This window comes from Scyliorhinus torazame, chromosome 15 (assembly GCF_047496885.1).
Source record: "Scyliorhinus torazame isolate Kashiwa2021f chromosome 15, sScyTor2.1, whole genome shotgun sequence".
In the NCBI taxonomy this organism is placed as follows: Eukaryota; Metazoa; Chordata; class Chondrichthyes; order Carcharhiniformes; family Scyliorhinidae; genus Scyliorhinus; species Scyliorhinus torazame.
Window position 1 is genome coordinate 87783029 of NC_092721.1, and position 22260 is coordinate 87805288.

The following is a 22260-nucleotide window of genomic DNA, read 5'->3' on the forward strand; positions in this document are numbered from 1 at the left end:
AACGCGACGGTATGGAAGGCCATCCTCCTGGCCCTACGGTCTAGGAGTCTCCCAGTTTCCCACTGGCAGGAGGTCCTCCCCGATGCGCTCCACTCCATTAGGTCACTTCTTTGCACAGCCACGAACGAGACTCCTCATGACCGCCTATTTGTTTTCCCTAGGAAATTCACCTCCGGGGTCTCGCTTCCAGCCTGTCTGACGACACCGGGGCCCGTACTTCTCCGAAAACACGTGAGGAGCTCTAAGTCCGACCCCCTGGTTGAGAGGGTCCAGCTCCTTTACGCCAACCCCCAGTATGCCTACGTAGCGCACCACGACAGTCGACAAGATACAGTCTCCCTCCAGGACCTGGCACCCACAGGATCCCCTTTGACCATCACCTGCCCCCCCCCCCCCAACCTACACCAAACAGCGCCCCAGCCCCTACATGGCCTTCACCCCCCCCCCACCCCTCCTACACCCCTTCCCTCCCCCCCCCCCCCCCCCCCCATCGCCGACCTACAGGGATGAAGCTCCAGAAGAGACGCTCCCGGTGTCCACACCCGTGCCCGCAGCGAAACCAGAGCTCAGGCGATCGCAGCGCGTAATCAGGGCGCCGGACAGACTCAACCTGTGAGCCACTTCACCCCCACTGGACTTCAATTTTTTAACAGGGTGAATGTGGTGAATGTATTATGGCAGCCATTCACCACTGTATTGCCTTGGAGTATGTTGTTGCCTTGTGAAAATGAAATGAAAAGAAAATCGCTTATTGTCACAAGTAGGCTTCAAATGAAGTTACTATGAAAAGCCCCTAGTCGCCACATTCCAGCGCCTGTTCGGGGAGGCTGTTACGGGAATTGAACCGTGCTGCTGGCCTGCCTTGGTCTGCTTTCAAAGCCAGCGATTTAGCCCTGTGCTAAACAGCCCCTGTACTTGTGGGCTTCACCTATGGACTATTGTATTGTATTACACCGCATTGTATCATGTTGGTACCCTTGTGGGCTCTGCCCCTGGCTCCGCCTCCTCGGGGGAGGTATATAGACCAGCTGTCCTGCAGGCAGCTCTCAGTGCAGAGCAGTCGCAGGCAGGCACAGTTCTAGCTGATTAAAGCCACTGTTCACTTCAACTCTCCATCTCGTGTGAATTGATGGTCGCATTAGGACTGCATTATATTGGTGCTCATCCTCCCTCCCCATCAACCCCAATCCAAATGGGCAGCACGGTAGCATAGTGGATAGCACAATTGCTTCACAGCTCCAGGGTATCAGGTTCGATTCCGGCTTGGGTCACTGTCTGTGTGGAGTCTGCACATCCTCCCCGTGTGTGCGTGGGTTTCCTCCGGGTGCTCCGGTTTCCTCCCACAGTCCAAAGATGTGCAGGTTAGGTGGATTGGCCATGATAAATTGCCCTTCGTGTCCAAAATTGCCCTTAGTGTTGGGTGGGGTTACTGGGTTATGGGGATAGGGTGGAGGTGTGGACCTTGGGTAGGGTGCTCTTTCCAAGAGCCGGTGCAGACTCGATGGGCTGAATGGCCTCCTTCTGCACTGTAAATTCTATGAAATCTATGAAATGCAAACGGAGGAGCACCCCCTGGCTACTCAAACATGTTTAAAACATAAATAAAATTGCCTTTTAAATGGTTGACGGTTTCAAGGCCTTGAGTATCCTGTCACAAGTTTCATTTAGTGAAGTCCAATTGTTTGGAATGTATCCTAAAGCAGGTATTTGGCTCTTCACCATTGAAGCCTCTGTATTTTGCCATGGCAGGTGATGAGGGGACAGGCCCTGTAAATCTTTGTACGGCTGTGCAGGCATGGGATGGCCATGTTTCAAGGGAATGTTGTTTTTCATTAAGATAGCCGAAGCCTTTTTCGAGACTAGAGAAAATCATCCAAAATCAGTATTTATTTAACATATGGATGAGGCGGAACATATAATAATTAAAATGTGTAAATAGATTGTGCGAGGAGCACAGATTTATTTACATGTTCATTTATTCCTTTATTAATTTTTATCCAGAGGCAACACCACAGGCGAGTCATTACTGAATTTGCATAATATGTTACACTGTCATAATATGTGTCACTGTTGTTTTAGAGGACAGACTGTCACTTGGCAAATTTGGATTACCACTATCAAAATCATTAACCCTCATTGAGGATGTGATCATTAATCCTGTCGAGCATCCAGATTATTGAAATGTGCCATGAAAATTGCCACCTCCAAAAATAGAGTACAACAGAACAATTACACAGTGTACATAAATATAAACGAAATGCATTCTTGGGAATGATTTCCAACAACAATTCCAATTTGGGGCTTAGATAATAATTATGAATGGCTCCTGTGTGATTCATGACAATCCTTTTACCCAGCATTTAGATATTTGCCAATCTTGGGCAGCCGTTATTTTCCAATCACAGTATAAACGGAAAGATTGTGAGACTCTTTCAGGTACTCTATATTCTCATACTACATTGATCTGAAAGCATTGCCGCATATATAGAAACATAGTGAGTAGGAGTAGGCCATTCAGCCTCTGGAGTCTGTTCTATCATTCAATGTGATTGTGGATGATCCTCTATCTCAACGCCATACTCCCGCTCTCTCCCCATGTCTTTAGTGTCCAGAAATCTTATCTATTTCCTTTTTTTTCTTTTAAAATTTTAGCGTGGCCAATCCAACTACCCTGCATATCATTGGGTTTTGGGGGTGAGACCCACGCAGACACGGGGAGAATATGCAAACTCCACATAGACCGTGACCTGGGGCCGGGATCGAACCCGGGCCTTCAGCACCGTGAGTCAGCGTACTAACCACTGCACCACCATGCCGCCCAACATCTATTTTCTTCTTAACTATATTCAGTGGCTGTTGCCTCAGCAGCCTTCTGTGCTAGGGAATTTGAGTGAATGAAGTTCCCTTTATCTCAGCCCTAAATGGCCAATCCTGAGACTGTGACTCCCTTTGTTCCAGAACCCCCAGCCAGAGGGAACATCAGACTGCATCCAGTGTGTCCAGTCCATAAGACATAGGAGCAGAATTAGGCCACTCGGCCCATCTAGTCTGCTCCTCCATTCAATCATGGTTGATATTTTTCTCATCCCCATTCTCCTGCCTTTTCCCCATAACCCCTGATCCCCTTATTAATCAAGAACCTATCTATCTCTGACTTTTTTTTAACAAACAATTTTAATGAGATATTTTTGGCATTACAAACAACCACAGTATAAAAAAAATAGAGTACAAAGAACAATAGTCACAATGCAGCCGCCGACATCCATCCCTCCAAGGCCCGCCTATTTAACCCCCTACTCTATGCTACCCTAACCCCCCGCCCAGCCCCTGCTGACTATTAATTCTCCGCAAAGAAGTCAATGAATGGTTGCCACCTGCGGGCGAACCCTGACACTGATCCTCTCAAGGCGAACTTGATCTTTTCCAGGCCGAGAAAGCTCGCCATGTCGGTTAACCAGGCCACTGGCTTCGGAGGCCTAGAATCCCTCCAAGCCAGTAATATCCGTCGCCGGGCTACCAAGGAGGCAAATGCCAGAACATCTGACTCTTTCTCCTCCCGGGTCTACCAACACCCCAAAAATCACTACCCCTGAACTCATTTCCACCCTTGTCTTCAATATTCTGGACATGACACCCGCACACCCCTGCCAGTAACCCCTAAGTATTGGGTATGCCCAGAACATGTGGACGTGGTTCGCTGGTCCACCCGCACATCTGACACACTTGTCTTCCACCCCAAACAATCTGCTCATCTGGCCACTGTCATGTGTGCCCGGTGCACCACCTTAAATTGGATCAAGCTAAGCCTTGCGCATGTAGCGGTCGCGTTGACCCTGCTCAACTCCTCTGCCCATAGGCCGTCCTCCATCTCACCCCCCAGTTCCTCCTCCCATTTACGCTTCAGCCCCTCTATATGTGTCTCCTCCGCCCCCATTAATTATTTGTAGATGTCCGAGACGCTCCCCTCTCCTCCCCAGCCCCTAGACACTACCCTATCCTGGATCCCCCTTAGTGGCAGGAGTGGGAAGGATGATACCTGCCTGCACAGAAAGTCCCGCACCTGTAGATATCTGAAGTCATTCCCTGCTGCCATCCTGAACTTCTCCTCCAGCGCCCTCAAGCTAGGGAAGCTCCCTTCCAGAAACAGGTCCCCCATCTTCTCAATTCCCGCCCTTTGCCATACCCGAAAACCCCTATCTAAGCTCCCCGGAGTAAACCGATGGTTGTCACATATTGGGGACCAAACCGATGCACCCACTGACCCCAGATCCTCAGGGACCATGGGACGGTGAAATATCTCGCCGGCGGGAACGGCAAAGGGCGTTAGCAGCGCCCCCAAGCTGGTGCCCCTGCATGAAGCTGCCTCCATCCGCTCCCAAACCACCCCCGTACCAACACCCACTTCCTTACCATCGCAATATTGGCCACCCAGTAATAATTACTAAAATTTGGCAGGGCAAGCCCCCCATCCCCCCGATTCCTCTCGAGTATCACCTTTTTCACCCGGGGGGACTTACCCGCCCAAACGTAGCCCAAAATCTGCACCCTCCCCGCCAGTGACTGCGGAAGCGCATCCCATCTCCGAAACTCGCCCCTCATCTGTTCAACCAATCGGAGCAAGCTCAACTTGTGTAACCGGCCCCAGTCGCGCGCCACTTGTATCCCCAAATATCTAAAATTGTCCCCCACCAACCTGAATGGTAACTCCCCCAGCCGACCCTCCTGATCTCTTGCCTGGACTACAAACATCTCACTCTTCGTCATATTCAGTTTGTATCCCGAAAACCGGCCAAATTCCCCCAGAATCTCGATAATCTCCACCATCCCTGCCCCTGGATCTGCTACATATAGGAGTAGGTAATCCGCGTACAGCGATACCCTATGCTCTTTCCCCCCCCCCCCCCCCCCCCCCCCTCCCAACCAGCTCTTTCCAACCCCTTAAAGCTCTCATGGGGAGAGGGGACATCCCTGTCTTGTCTCCCGGTGCAGCCTAAAATAGTCCGAGGTCGTCCTGTTCGTCCTTACACTAGCCTCCGGGGCCTGGTACAACAACCTGACCCAGTCAATAAAGCCCCTACCAAACCCAAACCGTCCCAGCACCTCCCATAGATAGTCCCACTCTACCCGGTCGAACGCCTTCTCCGCATCCATGGCCACAACTACCTCAACTTCCCTTCTCTCTGGGGGCATCATAATCACATTAAGCAGCCTTCTGATATTGGCCACCAACTGCCTACCCTTGACAAATCCGGTTTGGTCCTCCATAATCCCCTCCGGCACACAATCTTCAATCCTGGCGGCCAACACTTTGGCCAGCAGCTTAGAACATTACAACGCAGTACAGGCCCTTCGGCCCTCGATGTTGCGCCGACCTGTGAAACCACTCTAAAGCCATCCACATTAAGCAACGAGATCGGCCTGTAGGACCCACACAACTCCGGGTTCTTATCCCGCTTCAATATTAACGAAATGGTGGCCTGTGACATCGTCGGGGGCAGCACCTCTCTATCCCTCGCCTCGTTAAGCACCTTGACCAGCAACCGCCCTAATATTCCCGAAAAATTCTTGTAAAATTCCACGGGGAACCCGTCTAGCCCTGGGGCTTTACCCGACTGCATCGCCTTCAAGCCCTCAGATATTTTTTCAGCCCTATTCAGAGCCCCCAACTCATCCACCAGCTCCCTGTCCACCCTTGGGAAAGTCAGCCCGTCCAGAAAGCGTCTTGTCTCCTCAGGCCCCATGGGGGGTTCCGAGCGATAGAGTCTGCTGTAAAAGTCCCTGAACGCCCTGTTTAGCCCAGCCGAATCCCCTATCAGGTTCCCATCTCCATCGACCACCTTATCAATTCCCCTGGCCACCTCCCTCTTCCTCAATTGCTGTGACTGCATTCTGCTGACCTTCTCCCTTTGTTCATACAACGTCCCCCTCGCCTTTCTAAGCTGCTCCACTGCCTTGCCCGTGGACAGCACCCCAAACTCAGCCTGCAGCCTCCGGCGCTCCCTTAACAGTTTCGCCCCGAGGTCACCGCATACCTCCAATCTATCCGTAAGATCTCCTTGATCAGTCGGTCCGTCTCTGCCCTCTCCATCCTGTCCCCATGAGCTCGGATTGAGATCAGCTCCCCTCTCACCACTGCCTTCAGCACCTCCCAGACCACCGCTGCTTAGACTTCCACCGTGTCGTTGAACTGCAGGTAATTCTGCATGAACTTCCTTACTCTCTCGCACACCGCCTCGTCCGCCAACAAGCCCACGTCCAATCACCACTGCAGGTGCTGGAAGCTCTCCTCACTGGCCTGCAGTTCCACCCAATGTGGGGCATGATCCAAAATAGTGATGGCCGAGTACCCCGTGTCCACCAACCCCGCCAGCAAATTCCTGCTCAAAATGGAAAAAGTCAATCCGGGAATACACTTTATGTACATGCGAGTAGAACGAGAACTCCCTAACTGTCGGCTGCCTAAACCCCATGGATCGACCCCATCTGCTCCATGAACCCTATCAGCTCCTTTGCCATCACTGGCACCCTCCCCGTCTTCGAGCACGACCGATCCAGGCTGGGGTCGATAACCGTATTAAAATCCCCTCCCATCACCAGCTTGTGCGAGTCCAGATCTGGTATCTTCCCCAGTACCCTCTTAATGAATTCAACATCATCCCAATTCGGCGCATACACGTTAACCAATACCACCTTCCTCCCCTCCAGCTTACCGCTCACCGTGACATTACGCACCCCCCCCCCCCCCAGTCCGAGACTATACTACCCGCCTGGAATTGCACCCGCTTGTTAATTAAAATCGGCACCCCTCTCGTCTTGATATCCAGCCCCAAATGGAAGACCTGACCTACCCAACCCTTCCACAGCCTAACTTGATCCACTACTTTCATGTGTGTCTCTTGCAACATCACCACGTCCGCCTTCAGAGCTCTCAGGTGCGCGAACACACGGGCCCTCTTGACAGGTCCATTCAACCCTCTATCATTCCATCATTCCAGGTGATGAGCCTGGTTGGGGAGCACCGTGCCCCCCCCCACACTCGGCCGATCAGCCATCCCCCTTCGTGGGCCCGCCCATGTGCCGCACCTCCATCTGCCTGCCTCCTGTTAGCCCCCACCCCCGACCTCCTTTCTGTCCCCGAACCTAGGGCCCTCCCTCATCAGCAGAGTGACTCCCCCCACCCCTAGCAACATCACCCTATAACCCAGTGCACTGTATTGAACCAATACACACACCCCACTGTGCTTCCATAAACTAGCTCACCCAGATAGCCTGGTGACCCTCGCCTCAGGCGCCAAACGGTCTCCCAGCTATTGTTCCCTACTCCACTCCCCTTACCCATCGAAACCACTTCCCTCATCAAACCAAAACCGAACAATCTCCTAATTACCGTAGGAGACAGCCCAAAACAGACAGAGACCCCCACAAAGAACCCCCTCTATAGTGCAAATTAAAGTAATACAAAATAAAAAGCCCCCACCAACCACCCCCATCAAAACACCGAAAAAAACAACAAAAACCAAATAATTTTTACTCCCCCATCTTCACCCAAACTTTAAAAACAGAAAAAAGGCGACAATCAAACCATTTATACATTGTTCAAGAAAAGAGAAAGAGACTGCCACTTAAGTCCGAAAAGTTCTCAGTTCTGCGCCAGACCCTTCTTCTTGGCAAAGCCCATCACCTCTTCGGACGACTCAAAATAGTGGTGCTGGTCCTCATGTGTGACCCAAAGGCGCGGCGGGTAGAGGGGCCCGAATTTCACCTTTTTCTTAGACAGGATCTCCTTCACTTGCCTGAAGCCTGCCCTCCTTCTGGCCACCTCCACACTCGGGTCCGGATCGACGCGCAATATGCTATTGTCCCACTTGCAGCTCCTGGTACGTTTGGCACATTGGAGGACACACTCTTTATCTAAAGAACTGTGGAACCGAACCACCATCGCTCTTGTGGGGTCCCCCGTCCGTGGCTTCCTCGCCATCGCCCTGTACGCCCTGTCCACCTCCAACGGTCGGGGAAAAGCCCTCTTCCCCCAGAAGCTTCTGGAACATACTCACCTCAAAAGCGCCCGCATCAGCCCCTTCAGGGAGACCGACAATTCTTAAGTTCTGCCAGCGCGCGTTGTTCTCCAGATCTTCCACCTTTTCTAACCGCCTCTTTTGCTGATTCTTCAGCATCCCCACCTCCAGCTCCACCACCGTTTGGTGCTCCTCCTGGTCCGCCAGCGCTTTCTCCAACTTCTGGATCGTCCAATCCTGGGCATCCAGCCTGTGTTCCAGCCGATTGATCGACTCCTTTATTGGACTGAGACAATCTCGTTTCTGTCTGGCAAAGCCCTCCTGGATGAGCTGCATCAGCTCCTCCATCGACGGCCGGGCCGTCGCAGCAGGGGTCTGATCATCAGCCATGTTATCTTCAGCAGCCACTTCTACCAAGCCCTTGCTTATCTTTCTAATTCTTCCTTTATAGTCCCTAGGGGTTCTCCGTTCCATGCACAACTGTGTGGATCCAGTGCTTAAATGTCCGCACTTTCAAAACTAAAACTCAAAGCCACGAAAAAGTCGGGGGAAAAGGTCCAAAAGTCCGGCCAGAGCGGGAGCCACCAAGTGTGCGACTTACTCCCTCATAGCTGCCACCGGAAGTCATCTATCTCTGTCTTAAAGACACTCAGTGATTTAACAATTTAAATTCAAACCCACATTCAAACCCAGGTCCCTAGATAATTATCCTGGGTCTCTGGATCAGTGACAATAATCGCGACCCCCTCCCCAGACCTGGCAGTATTTTACACATTTCCATGAGATCCACTCTATTTCTTCTAAATTCCAGGGAATACAACCAAATCTCTCCTCGTACGACAATCCTGCCATTCCAGGAATCAGTCTGTAGGAACCTTCACTACATTCCCTATTTGGCAAGTATATCCTTTCTTGGGTAAGGAGACCAAAACTGCACACAGTACTCCTGTATACAGGAGTATACAGCTATACTCCTGTATAGCTGCAGTAAGACGTCATTGCTCCTGTACTCAAGGCCTCTTGCAATGAAGGCCAACATACCCATTTGCCTTCCCAACTGTTTGTTGTACCTGCATGCTTTTGTACAAGGACACCCAGGTCCCTTTGTACATCAACATATCCCAATCTATCAGCCTTTAAATAAAATACTCTTCCATTCTTTTTTTTCTCTCTACCTCAGTGGATAACTTCACATTTATCCATGTTATACTGCATCTGCCATGTATTTGCCCACTCACTCAACTTGTCTAAATTGCCTGAAGCCTCTTAACAACCTCCTCACCACTCACATTCCCACTTACTTTTGTGATGGTCAGCAAACTTGGAAATGTTACTTTTGGTTCCCTCATCCAAATAATTGATATATATTGTGAATAGCTGAGATCCAGGTATTGATCGCTGTGGTACCCCACCAGTCACCACCTACCACTCTGAAAAAGACCCATTTATTCCTGCTCTCCGGGCTGATGCCGAAATCGCAGCCGGTGTGGGGGCGGAGAATCCGTTTTCCCGCAAGGAATCGGGACCAGCGCCGGTCCCCCGATTCTGCGGGCCTCGAAAAGCAGCGTACTGCCGAGGACCTACCCGTGGCCATTGACAGAGACCCACTCCGCCCCCGACCGGCCGAAGCCCCGACGGCATGGATCTAACATGGTCCAGCTGGTCGGGATACTCGCGTGGCGGCTGCGGACTCGGTCCGCGGCTGCCCTGGTTGGGGGCGGGCTGATCAGAAGGCAGGGGGGCGGCCTTATAGGCGGCCGGGAAATGTTTGTGCGGGCATTGAGAGTTGGGCGCACAGCCGATCGGGGGCTTTATTTTTCGGGTCCAGCTCCACCGTCCGAGTCTGCCATGGAGCACGGCCTCTGACCCGGAGGTGCGGGGGCCCGTATCTGCAGCAAAAGCTGCTAGATCTACACCGGGACCCTGCTAACCCTCTGCAGGGCTAAGAATTCATGGCCCTTTAGTGCCAGTTTTTCTGGTGTGAAACTCCTCCATTTTGACACTGACATGGGGACATAGTCCCAATAACAGAGAATCCAGCCCCCTGTTTTCTGTCTATTAACCAATTCTCAATCTATTCCATAGTATTACCCCAATCCCGCGTGCTTTAATTTTGCACATTAACTTCTTATCAGGGACTTCATCAAAACCTTTCTGAAAATATAGGAAAATATTGTAAAATACTTGTGCACAGTGTCAGCGAGAGAGTTATCAAAACATGTGGGGCCTAGTATTTAAAGAACTAGCAACTTTGTGGATCTATTTGCTCTTTCTGTGATTATAGGAATTTTCAAGGCTGACCCGATTTACTCAATATCCAGAAAACTCAGCCAAAAAGTTGGGTCTTTAAATATGGAGAGTGATAGGCTGTAAATGTGCTTCCTCCCAGTTTGTGATGCTGTGCAGCTTTTACTTTGTAAGAGCATTTTTATTTTTAGCACGGCTGATATTAAAGACCTAAATGAGAGCTTTCTGTTCAAGTTGGGATTCTATTGCGTATCTGCAGCATTAATGGGAATTAATGGGTCTACATTCTGACAATAGCTTGACCGTTTGTTCATTGTGGTCACTCATTGTTATAGTTATCAATAATTTTGAAACTGATCTGAAATATTTTTGTTTCATAAAACAGAAAAAGTTTTATTGTACTGTCGTGGCGTTTTCCAATAATGATGGGAGCCTAACTAAAACATCTTTTGCTCGTACAGAACTGATCAAAAGCTTGGGGCAGCCATTCCCTGGTTCATTCCCCATGATCACGCCTTGACCAATCAGAATCCACCTACCATACAATCACTCACTTCTGCAGAATAAATTGTTGTTCCTTTTACAATTGGTATTCTTGCCTAACTGACCAGATGAGTGAAAGATTTAAAAGCTTCAACAGCAAGTCTCCTTTTTAAGCAATAATAAAATATATTTAATAGTTATCACATATTTTAATTTTCTGTAGCTATGGAAACCTTTAAGTGCAGCACTTGGATTGCATTGTTTCCACTGAGTTGGTTGACAGAGATTTATGTGTCAGATTCCACCGCATGGTGACTTCTTGACTCCAGCTGTCACCATTGATGGTTACAGAGCACGTTGATGAAGGCCTTTCAAAAGGTCACTTGGCTTCTCTATGATTTGCAGTTTCTTGGAAAAACCAAAGATTAAATTTCTTCAAAAACAAGCTTACAAAGATGTAAACAATCATGTAAAACAATTCTGAATTAACGTACTGCATATTATTTTTTTCCGGATCTCATGCCACACTCCTTACGATCATTTTTTCCCCTTTACAGAGCTGAAATTCATGTAGTTTAGCGCAAGAAATAACTTGTTCTGTCTTTCCCTTCTCAGGATCAGAATTCTCTGGTGAGGCCAGGTCCGGGCCCAAGCCAAACTTCAAATACCTGTCCAAACCCCAGTCCTGGCAACAGCTACATTAACAGTTCACACCAGGCTGTGTTAAAGCAGCAGTTGATGGAGAAGAAACAGGTCATGCAGAGACAGATGATAGAGCATCAAAAACAGCTGCTCCTTCGTCAACAAATCCTGACAGACTCGGTACAGTAGTTTCCAGATCACTTTGCTAAACGCGCGTGTGTTTTATGAACAATGTTTTTATTTTATTTACGTAGGACCACAAAGTACAATGTCTAAACAATTTACGGCTCAACCTCCCAGCCTTTTTTAAGTTGTTTTCCTCTTACCACTAGTTTGTTAATGAGTGACCCAGCAAGCAGTCTTTCCCTTGGCCTGTGCTACTCTTCAACTTTGTTTTCCCTCAAGGAAGTGCCATTGATGGCCCTGATTTTCAACTTCACACAGGGTTTTGGGCACGGCTAGTGAGATGAGTTTAACTATCCTGCTGCTGTAGAAGGAGTCCCAGGCACTCTCATCTGAACGCAACCGGCTCCTCTTCACACTGTCTCCTTCAGACAGGAGGCAGCAGAAAATCACAAGGCCCCAGAGCTGCCCGTGGACACACGCAGGTAGTCTCATGAATGACCTTCAGGCCTCTCGTTACAGCTGAATGTTCAGAGCTGGATATGCTTCTAGTTGGCAGTGTGAATTACAGGCCTCCAATCTGACTTAAGAACAGCAGCAACAATAACAAAGTTAATGGGAGAAAGCAGTGCACAGAGTGTGGGGCTTCATTTGAGCATATCTCCCCCAGGACCATTGTACATAGTGTAGAGCCAGTCATTACACAATAATGGAGGGTTTCTTGCTTTCTTTATGTCTGCTGAAGTCTTCTCACCAGACAAGGCTCACTAGTGAGTTAATAATGATCATCTTTATTAGTGTCACAAGTAGGCTTATATTAACACTGCAATGAAGTTACTGTGAAAATCCCCTAGCCGCCACACCCTGACGACTGTTCGGGTACACAGAGGGAGAATTCAGACTGTCCAAATCACTTAACAGCACTTGTGGGAAGAAACCGGAGCACCCGGAGGAAACGCACGCAGATACAGGGAGAACGTGTAGACTCTGCACAGGCAGCGACCGAACCTGGGTCCCTGGTGCTGTGAAGCAACAGTGCTTACCACTGTGCTACCATGCCACCCATTTTGGGCTGGTATACCTCTTTTGAACATTTCAAGTAGCCAAGTAAAGTTATTGGACCTGAAAACTCCTGGGCCCAATATCCTGGCAGAATTGTCTGCCTGTGACCTCTGAACTGTTCACTGAGTGCACACAGAATAGACTGAACTCTCATGCCTGACGGCATATCTTGTCCAAACTCCCTCACCATCGTGGTGACCAATCCTGGGTGAAGAAATTAGGGGACACTTCGCCGTGGAGGGTGCTGATAAGACTTTCAGATCAAGGAGTTCTGGTGAAACTGCAGGAGTGGAGTTGGAGGGGCAGGGTGGTTTTTGGTGAGGCCCCGCCCCGAGTCTGAGAATGCTGGCTCGGACCCCACATCCCAGACAACCACTACACAGCCCCAAACCCAAGCCTCCAACCGGCTGAGGTCGGATATGCACAGTCAAGCCTGTAGAGACAGAAATCTGGGACAAAACCTGTCCCAGAAAGCATGACCAGGGACAGGGACCAAAAGGGCCAAATTACAGGACAGCCCCAGAAAATGCAGGCCAGTTGACAACCCAGCTTACCATTACACAGGGTTCACTGGACTGCACAGAAGCACAGAAATCTGGACGATGCTGATTTAAAAGAAAAAGAAAAACTTGCATCCCTGTGGTGCCTTTCCAGACCACTGGCCACTTTAAAACTATTTACAACCAGTAAAGTACCAATCTGCATACATACATCGCCACAAATAACAATGTGATCATGACCTGTAATCAGTTTTTAATGGTGTTGATTGAAGGATAAATAATGACCAGAACATCAGGAATATCTCCCCTGTTCCTGTCCCAAATTGCTTGGGATGTTCAATGTCCACAAGGGAAAGCAGGCAGGGCCTTGGTTTATTATCTCTGTCTGATACACTGCGCCTCTGACGCTGCAGCATTTTCTCAGACTGCCCTGGAGTGTCAGCCTTGATTGATTGATCAAGTCTCATACAATAATACAGAAAAATCAGAGTAGATGTTTCTCTGCCCTGCTCTCAAAAAATCCTGGACTATAAACACAATGCAGAGGTACAAAAAGATCCTAATCTCTTGTCATGGCACTGTGCCTAAATGCAGCTGCCAAAAATCCTCCATGGTTTTTCTGATGTGTGTGTGAGCGCAACACAGGAGGGCGCAGGAGTTTAAATTACATGCAAACTGCACTAAACATGTCCTTCGAGCCTGTGCCCAAAATCCCTCCAGTAACATTAGGTGTAGATCAATGCTAAAGTACCCTCATGTAACTGTGGTGCCTGAGCTGTCCTTTGGCACTGTTTCTCCTGAAAGAACTGGATGTTATTGACAGAATAGGTTTGTATCTTTCACATCGGCATCAAAGACTTTTGTTGCTGAAATAATTGTTGCCAAATGGCGCTCCAGAAGTGATAGAACGCATATTTGTGTCCACTGCTCGGCCTCTTGTCACTCATTTCCTTCATTTCATCTTTGGTAGCTCTGCCTCTGGAAATGTGGGTCCTAAGGTTTGGAATTCCCTCCCTAAGGCTCTGCATGTCCACCATTTTAAGAAGCTGATTACCATAAATATGCCTGTATTAACAAAGTTACTGTGAAAATCCCCTGGTCGCCACACTCTGGCGCCTGTTCGGGAACACTGAGGGATAATTCAGAATGTCCAATTCACCTAGCAAGCACGTCTTTGGGGTCTTGTGGGAGGAAACCGGAGCACCCAGAGAAAATCCAGGCTGACACTGGGAGAACGTGCAGACTTTGCACAGACAGTAATCCAAGCGGGAATCGAACACAGGTCCCTGGTGCTGTGAAGCAACAGTGCTAACCACTGTGCTACCATGCTGATTATCTTGATTATGTTCATGCAAAGCAATTTGGAATGTCTTCTGGGAATAAAGATACAAGTTGTTGTTGAGATCACCCTCCCTCTGTTCCCACACCACCATCATTAACACCCAGACCTTTTTATCCCTGAAACCTTTAGACCAGCACTAGCTGATGATTTGCATCACGTGTTCACTGCTTTTCACCATTGGGATATAGACAGTTCGGTGAGTGGGCAACAACTTGGCAGATGGAATATAATGTTGGAAAATATGAAGTTATGCACTTTAGTAGGAAGAATAAAGGAGCTGAATATTATTTAAATGGCGAAAGATGGCAGAAAGCTGCAGCACAAAGGAATTGGGAATCCTTGTGCATAAATTGCAAAAACGCTAGCATGAAAGTTCAACGAGTAATAGGGAAGGCAAATGGAATGTTGTCCTATATTTCAACGGGAATGGAATATGAATATAGGGAAGTCTTGCTCAAAATATACAAGGCACAAGTTAGACCAATGTGGAATACTGTGAACAATGTTCGTCCCCTTATCTAAGGAAAGATATACTGGAATTGGAGGCAATCCAGATAAGGTTCAATAGGTTGATCCTGGGTGTGGAGGGATTTTCTTATGAGGAGTGGTTGAGTTGGTTGGGCCTGTACTCATTGGAAGAATGAGAGGCAACCTTATTGAGATATATGGGATTCTTAGGGGGATTGATGGGTTAGATGCTGAGAGTTTGTTTCCTCTTGTGGGAGAGTCTGGGACAAGAGAATATAATCTTACAGTAAGGGGTCACCCATTTAAGACAGAGATGAGGAGGAATTTTTTTCTCTCAGAGAGCAGTGAACCTGTGAAATTATTTAGAGGGCTGTAGAGACTGGGTTGTTAAATATGTTCAAGGCTGAGATAGATTTTTAATTAGTAAGGGAATCAAGAGTTTGGGGGATTGTTATGGGCCAGGGTTTAGAAAACTCCAAAGTATATCGTGGAGTTTACCTGACCTACAACTTTTAATAGATTTTGGTTATGAGGAGCACAAGGGCCCACTTTCCAGAGGTTATGCAACAGAGATCTTAAGTATTTTTAAACAAAACAATGTTTATTCTATGAATTTGGTAAACATTTTATAAACACACCGTAAACATTTTATCAACTACCAACACAACTACCCCCACAGATACAGTACTCTATATGTAACCCTTAATAACTTTCCTAACAACATCCATAATTATCTGCTTCCCCACACAGTCCTCCCTCTGACCCACCAGACCTTGTCACAAATCTCTTGGTAATTGCCCATTAAGCAGCATTGGTGGAGTCCTGGAAATCCCATGCCCTGCAAAGGTGTATGTTTACTGAAGTTTTTTCTGGAAAATTTAATGACTGACTATGATATTTATTTAGGAGAAAATGAACACACAGGATCAACTTAGCAGACATTTGACACGGCCACCTCCAGATTATAAAGAGCAAAGGCGAAATCTAGTTGGAATGCCGCAGCCAAGTCAATATCCAGGTAAGAGCAAAGCATTGAACTTTGAATTTGTAATAATACTGTAGCATAGTGTCAAGTTATTTTCTGCTAATTCTTTTTCCTGGTTAGCACTGATTCTAATAGGTGTTTAAGGCTGCAGATTGTTCAGAACTGTAAGATCTACAATTAACATGATTTTCTCAGTCCAGCAGCTGCCAGAGAAATGCCAGAGAACAAAATAGGCCACTATATACCACCTTTATCAATCTCACCAAGGTATTCAACCATGTGAGCAGAGGGGGTCCTATTTAAGCTGCAGGAGAAAATTGGTTGCCTGCTGAAGCTGCTCAATGTGAGCATCTCTTTGTGATCAACCATGGTGCCAAAGAGGGTTCTGTTCAGGCACCAACACTCTGGCATTTTATTCTCTTTGTTGCTCTCATAAGCCTTCAGGTCATCTTTCCAGGGTGTACACTTACAAACCAGAACTGACAGAAAGCTATTCAGTCTTGCTCCCAAGACAAAAGTGCACCAAACCATCAGAGAGTTGCTCTCCACTGGTGATTCCGCATTGACATTCCATATTAAGGAACTCCTTATGCAGTAAATGAATAGACTCTGTCACTCCTATAAAGAGTTTGATCTGGTAACAGCATCTGGAAGACAAAAATCATGGTCCAGGATGTTGCCATATTGTTATCTATCAGCATTGTCAGTGTGATGCTGGAAGTTGTTGATAGCTTCACTTATCTGTCACTCAATATTGAAATCAACATGTGCATTGCAAAAGCTGCAGCTGCCTTGTCCAAGATGTCTTTTTCAGGATGGCAGCCGGTGACTAGTGGTGTTCCGCAAGGGTCAGTGTTGGGATTACAACTATTCACTATTCATATACATTAATGATCTGGAAGAAGGAACTGAGGGCACTGTTGCTAAGTTTACAGATGATACAAAGATATGTAGAGGGACAGGTAATGTTGAGGAAGCAGAGAGGCAGATGGAATGCGATGTGGAAAAATGTGAGGTTATGCACTTCGGAAGGAAGAATAGAGGCATAGACTATTTCCTAAATGAGAAAAGACTTTGGAAATCTAAAGAACAAAGGGACTTGGCAATCCTAGTTCAGAATTCTCTTAAGGTTGACATGCAGGTTCAGTTGGCAGTTAGGAAGGCAAATGCAATATTGGCATTCATTTTGAGAGGACTACATTACAAGAGCAGGGATGTACTGCTGAGGATGTATAAGGCTCTAGTCGGAACCCATTTGGAATATTGTGAGCAGTTTTGGGCCCCGTATCTAAGGAAGGATATGCTAGGAGGGTGTCCAGAGGAGGTTCACAAGAATGATCCCTGGAATGAAGGGCTTGTCATATAAGGATCGGTTCTGGGTCTGTACCCGATGGGGTTTAGAAGGATGAGGGGGGATCTCATTGAAACTTACAGAATACGGAGAGGCCTAGATGGAGTGGATGTGGAGAAAATGGTTCCGCTGGTAGGAGAGACTAGAACCAGAGGGCACTGCCTCAGACTGAAGGGACGATCCTTTAATACTGAGATGAAGAGGAATTTCTTTAGCATGAGCATGGTGAATCTGTGGAACTCATTACCACAGAAGACTGTGGAGGCCAAGTCACTGAGTGACTTTAAGACAGAGATAGATAGGCTCTTGATTAATAAGGAGATTAGGAGGTACCGGAAGAAGGCAAGAGAAGGAGGTCAGAAACATATCAGCCAAGATTGAATGGTGGAACAGACTCGATGGGCCAAATGGCTTAATTCTGCTCCTATATATTATGGTGTTATGAGTAAGTGAATGTGGAACTACAGCAACCTGATTGAGAACATCAAACAGTGAGTCTACCAAGCCTGCCTCCCCAGCACTCTCCTTCAGAGTAGTGAAACCTGGACAACATAAGCTAGACAGGAGAAAAGCTGCACAGTTTCCACCTTTGGTGCCTCTGATGTACCCTCAGCATCTCTTGGCAGAACAAGGTTAAAGGTCCTGGAGCGTGCTAATTCCATCAGCATACACTCATTGCTAAGTCAACAACTTCTGTGCTGGCTCAGCCACTTTCGTCGGATGGAGAACAGCTATATACCCCAAAGTCCTTCTGTATAGTGAACTGTCCAATGGAACATTGTTTCCTGGGCATTCATTCCTTCAATATAAGGACACCTGCAAGTGAGATATGGAGATGGCGGACATGGACACTGACAACTGGGAGATAGTTGCTGACAGTTGTGACCTCTGGAGGCTGACTGTTTGGAGAGGCAGTAGAAACGAAATGTTCAGCCCGGGAAGAGGGCCCAGAGCAAAATGAAGCCAGTGAATTCTGCACTTTCTCAGCCCACTGTTATCCTCTGCAGCAAATATGACCGAGATTCATATGCGAGAGTGGAGCTCCTAAGCCATACCAGGCAACGTTTAACACTGAGTTGAACACCATTGTGCAAACCATCCTTTTACAGGATGGAAGGCAGCCTCCAAAGTGTGTATAAAGTCTGTGTTATACACCATGTACCCACATGTAAGACAAAAATGAAAGCAATTATTTGTAAATTACTTTCAAGCATAAATTTCAGTATTTTAGGAGGTAGCTCTTTATACAGACTGTGTCCTTTCCACTTACATTTGTCCTTTCATTTTAAAAATAAGATAAGATGGAAGTTGAAAATGATCTTTTAGCCTCTACCTGGGCTACAAATGGAACTTACTCTGTGTGTTGCTGCTCAGCAAGTGAAGCAGGTCGAGTACTGCTCTTGCAGATTGTACGTGTGGTGCTGTGGTTAGCAGGAAGTGATGCAAAATTGTGGCCCAGAGACTCCCCTCCAATACACATTAAGTGACCGGATCATATTCCAGGGACCTCATGCAATCCGACTGGAGTCTAAAATTGTAGTCCTGCCCCAATGACTTAATTGGCTTCATTTTAACTAACTGCCCAAGGCACTTCACAGGAGCATTATAAAACAAAATGTGACACTGAGCCACATTAGGAGACATTAGGTCAGATGACCACAACCTTGGTCAAAGAAGTAGGTTTCATGAAGTACCTTTCAAGAGGAAAGCTAGGTAGAAAAGTGGACAGGTATAGAGAACGTATTTCAAAGCGTGGCGCCTAGCTAACTAAAGGCACATGTAGTCACCAATGGTGGAGTGAATAAAATTGGGGATGTTCAAGACGCTAGAATTAGAGGAGCACAGATTTCTCCGAGGGTTCTGGGACCAGTGGAGATTACAGAGATGGGGAGAGATGAAGCCAAGAGGCAACTTTGGAAACGAGGATGTTTCTTGACCAGGAACCAGTTTAGGTTTGCAAGCACAGGACTGATAGAGGAACGGGACTTGTTGAGAGTTATGACATAGGCAACAGAGCTGTGAATCACCTCAAGAGTATAAAGAAGGAGCCAGCTGGCTTTCAGTGAGTGACCTGGCTGCCAGCTGAGGAGAACAGGTGAAAAATCAGAACGGTGCGATCCTAGCGGTTTTCAGGCTGATACATAACCTGGGTCTTTTAACTGCCCATCCACCTGCCATGGTGAGTAAAGGACTATACTTGTAGAAAATTGGAAGTGAAAAGAAATACCATTCAGCTTAAAGGAGGAGACTCCAAATAACACTTGTATGCAGGAAAGTTCTTGCTATCCTTTACTATTGTTATCTAATTGATTGCTACAATTCTGTGGTTCTGATGTTATTTTCTACAGGCCAGATTTGTTCTCCACAGCTGAACTAATTGTACCACCTGGTGCCTTCTCAAAACTGAAGGCCGTGGGCACAGTGCCAACAAATGTCATGAGTAAGAACTGGTTGCTGACCAGTGCAGAAGCACATTCTGCTTTTATTGGAGAAATTTGTTTTCTTTAAAATTGTATATCTAATATCCAGAAATGTAACTTGTTGTTTTATTATTGGGCAGCTAATGTGAAGAAGGTGTTAGGTTGGGGTAGCGACCCGGGGTCCACGTGGGTGCAGAAAGGGGTGGGGTTGTGTAGGGGATCTGGTTTGGGGGCACTGGTGATGGCTTCGCTCCCATTCTCGCTGACAAAACACTCTTCAAACCCAGTGATTGTTTCCACTCTAAGAGAATATGGAGACAATTTAGACATCATTTTAAACTTGGGTCAGTGTAGAAGCTGTGCTAACCACCTGTTCGAGCCAGCGAGATTGGATGCCACGTTTGGGGTGTGAACATAGAACATAGAACATAGAAAATACAGCACAGAACAGGCCCTTCGGCCCACGATGTTGTGCCGAACCTTTGTCCTAGATTAATCATAGATTATCATTGAATTTACAGTGCAGAAGGAGGCCACCCGGCCCCCCGAGTCCGCACCGGCTCCTGGAAAGAGCACCCCACCCAAACTCAACACCAAGGGCAATTTGGACATTAAGGGCAATTTATCATTGGCCAATTCACCTAACCCGCACATCTTTGGACTGTGGGAGGAAACCGGAGCACCCGGAGGAAACCCACGCAGACACGGGGAGGACGTGCAGACTCCGCACAGACAATGACCCAATCCGGAATCGAACCTGGGACCATGGAGCTGTGAAGCAATTGTGCTATGCACAATGCTACCGTGCTGCCCTTAAGAACAAATAAATCTACACTATATCATTTTACCGTAATCCATGTACCTATCCAATAGCTGCTTGAAGGTCCCTAATGTTTCCGACTCAACTACTTCCACAGGCAGTGCATTCCATGCCCCCACTACTCTCTGGGTAAAGAACCTACCTCTGATATCCCTCCTGTATCTTCCACCTTTCACCTTAAATTTATGTCCCCTTGTAATGGTGTGTTGCACCCGGGGAAAAAGTCTCTGACTGTCTACTCTATCTATTCCCCTGATCATCTTATAAACCTCTATCAAGTCGCCCCTCATCCTTCTCCGCTCTAATGAGAAAAGGCCTAGCACCCTCAACCTTTCCTCGTAAGACCTACTCTCCATTCCAGGCAACATCCTGGAGGAGGAAGAGGCTGGAGAGATTGGGAGGCCTGTTTCTGGAGGGGCAGTTTGCCGGTCTAGAGAAATTGATGGCACAATTTGCGCTCTCGGGGCCCGGACTCGCTCAGATATCTCCTGATTCGGAATTTTATATGACGGACCTTCCCGATATTCTCCGTGGCACCGCCAGTATGTCTGATGGAGGGGGTCCATTCTCTCAGGGTTGGAGGAGGGTAGCACATCCGCCATTTATGGACTGATTTTGGCAGAAGATTCCATTTTAGTGGAAGGGGTAAAGGCTAGATGGGAAGGGGAGCTGGAGCCCATAATGAATGATGAGGTGTGGAGTGAGGCCTTTTGCAGGGTGAACACCACTTCTTCATATGCGAGGCTGGGTTGATCCAGCTTAAAATAGTGGTTCAGGTGCACCTGATCAAGACCAGAATGCGTAATTTCTTCTTGGAGGTGGATGATAGGTGCAAGCGTTGTTCCGTAGGTCCAGCTAACCATGCGCACGTGTTCCCGTCTTGTCCTATGCTTGTGAGCTTTTGGGTATCCTTTAGCACCATGTCGGCAATTTTTAATATTGAACTGGAGCCTGTTAGTTGCCATATTTGGGGCTTCAGACACGCCGGGGCTGCAGACGGGTGCGGGGGCAGATGTACTTGCCTTGGCATCGTTGATTGCCTGGAGGCGGGTTCTGCTGGGGTGGAGGTCTGCGTTTCCACCCAGCACCTTTGTATGGTTGGGAGCCTTGATGGAGTTTTTGTACTTGGAGAAGGTCAAGTACATTGTGAGGTGTTTGGTCGAGGGATTCTACCCGAGGTAGCAACCTTTCATAGTTTATTTAAAGGAACTGATCACTGTCAGTTGCTGGGGGGAGGGAGTTATGTTCATGTTACTTTTAATATCTTTTTTCTGTAAATTGTATTTGGTTTGTATAGATTTATTTGTTTTGTAATTTATAAAACAAATAACTCTAATAAAAAGATTTTTTTAAAAATCTGATATCCAGAAATTGATGTTTAATTAATCTATTTTCAGATTTCAAGGTAAATGGTAAATTATAATGCTCAAGGGTTAGATTATCTTTCTCTCAGACCGTTAATCCTAGAGTGGATCAGACAAGTGGGGGCTGAGGTAGGCAGGATTACTATTTGCTGCATTTTCAGCTGATAAGAATATTGGAAATGATAAAACTACCAGATTTGCTGCATCACAAGAATTTAAAGTGGGATCTCTGTATTTGTGGAATAGTATGCAGGTGCAATGTTTTAAATGTTACTTTCAAATTTATTTTGAGGCAAGTAAACATACAGTAAACATTTTCAGGATGAACTCTTTTTAAGTGGAAGTTTTTTGACTTGAGGAGAAGGTTACCAGAGAGATAGAGGTTTTCAGATAGAAGGGGTCAAATTCAACTTCAGCAGGGACACCAAATAGGCTGCC

At 47.3% G+C, this 22260-nt stretch overlaps 1 protein-coding gene across 1 annotated transcript in view; it reads left to right on the forward strand.

The window, feature by feature from the left end:
• Window positions 1-22260, forward strand: part of maml2 (mastermind like transcriptional coactivator 2) — a 507152-nt gene that overhangs the window by 479790 nt on the left and 5102 nt on the right. Inside the window, exons 3-4 of the mRNA XM_072476388.1 lie at window positions 11361-11567; window positions 15789-15900. Coding sequence (XP_072332489.1) covers window positions 11361-11567; window positions 15789-15900 — 319 coding nt within the window. The remainder of the gene's footprint in view (window positions 1-11360; window positions 11568-15788; window positions 15901-22260) is intronic.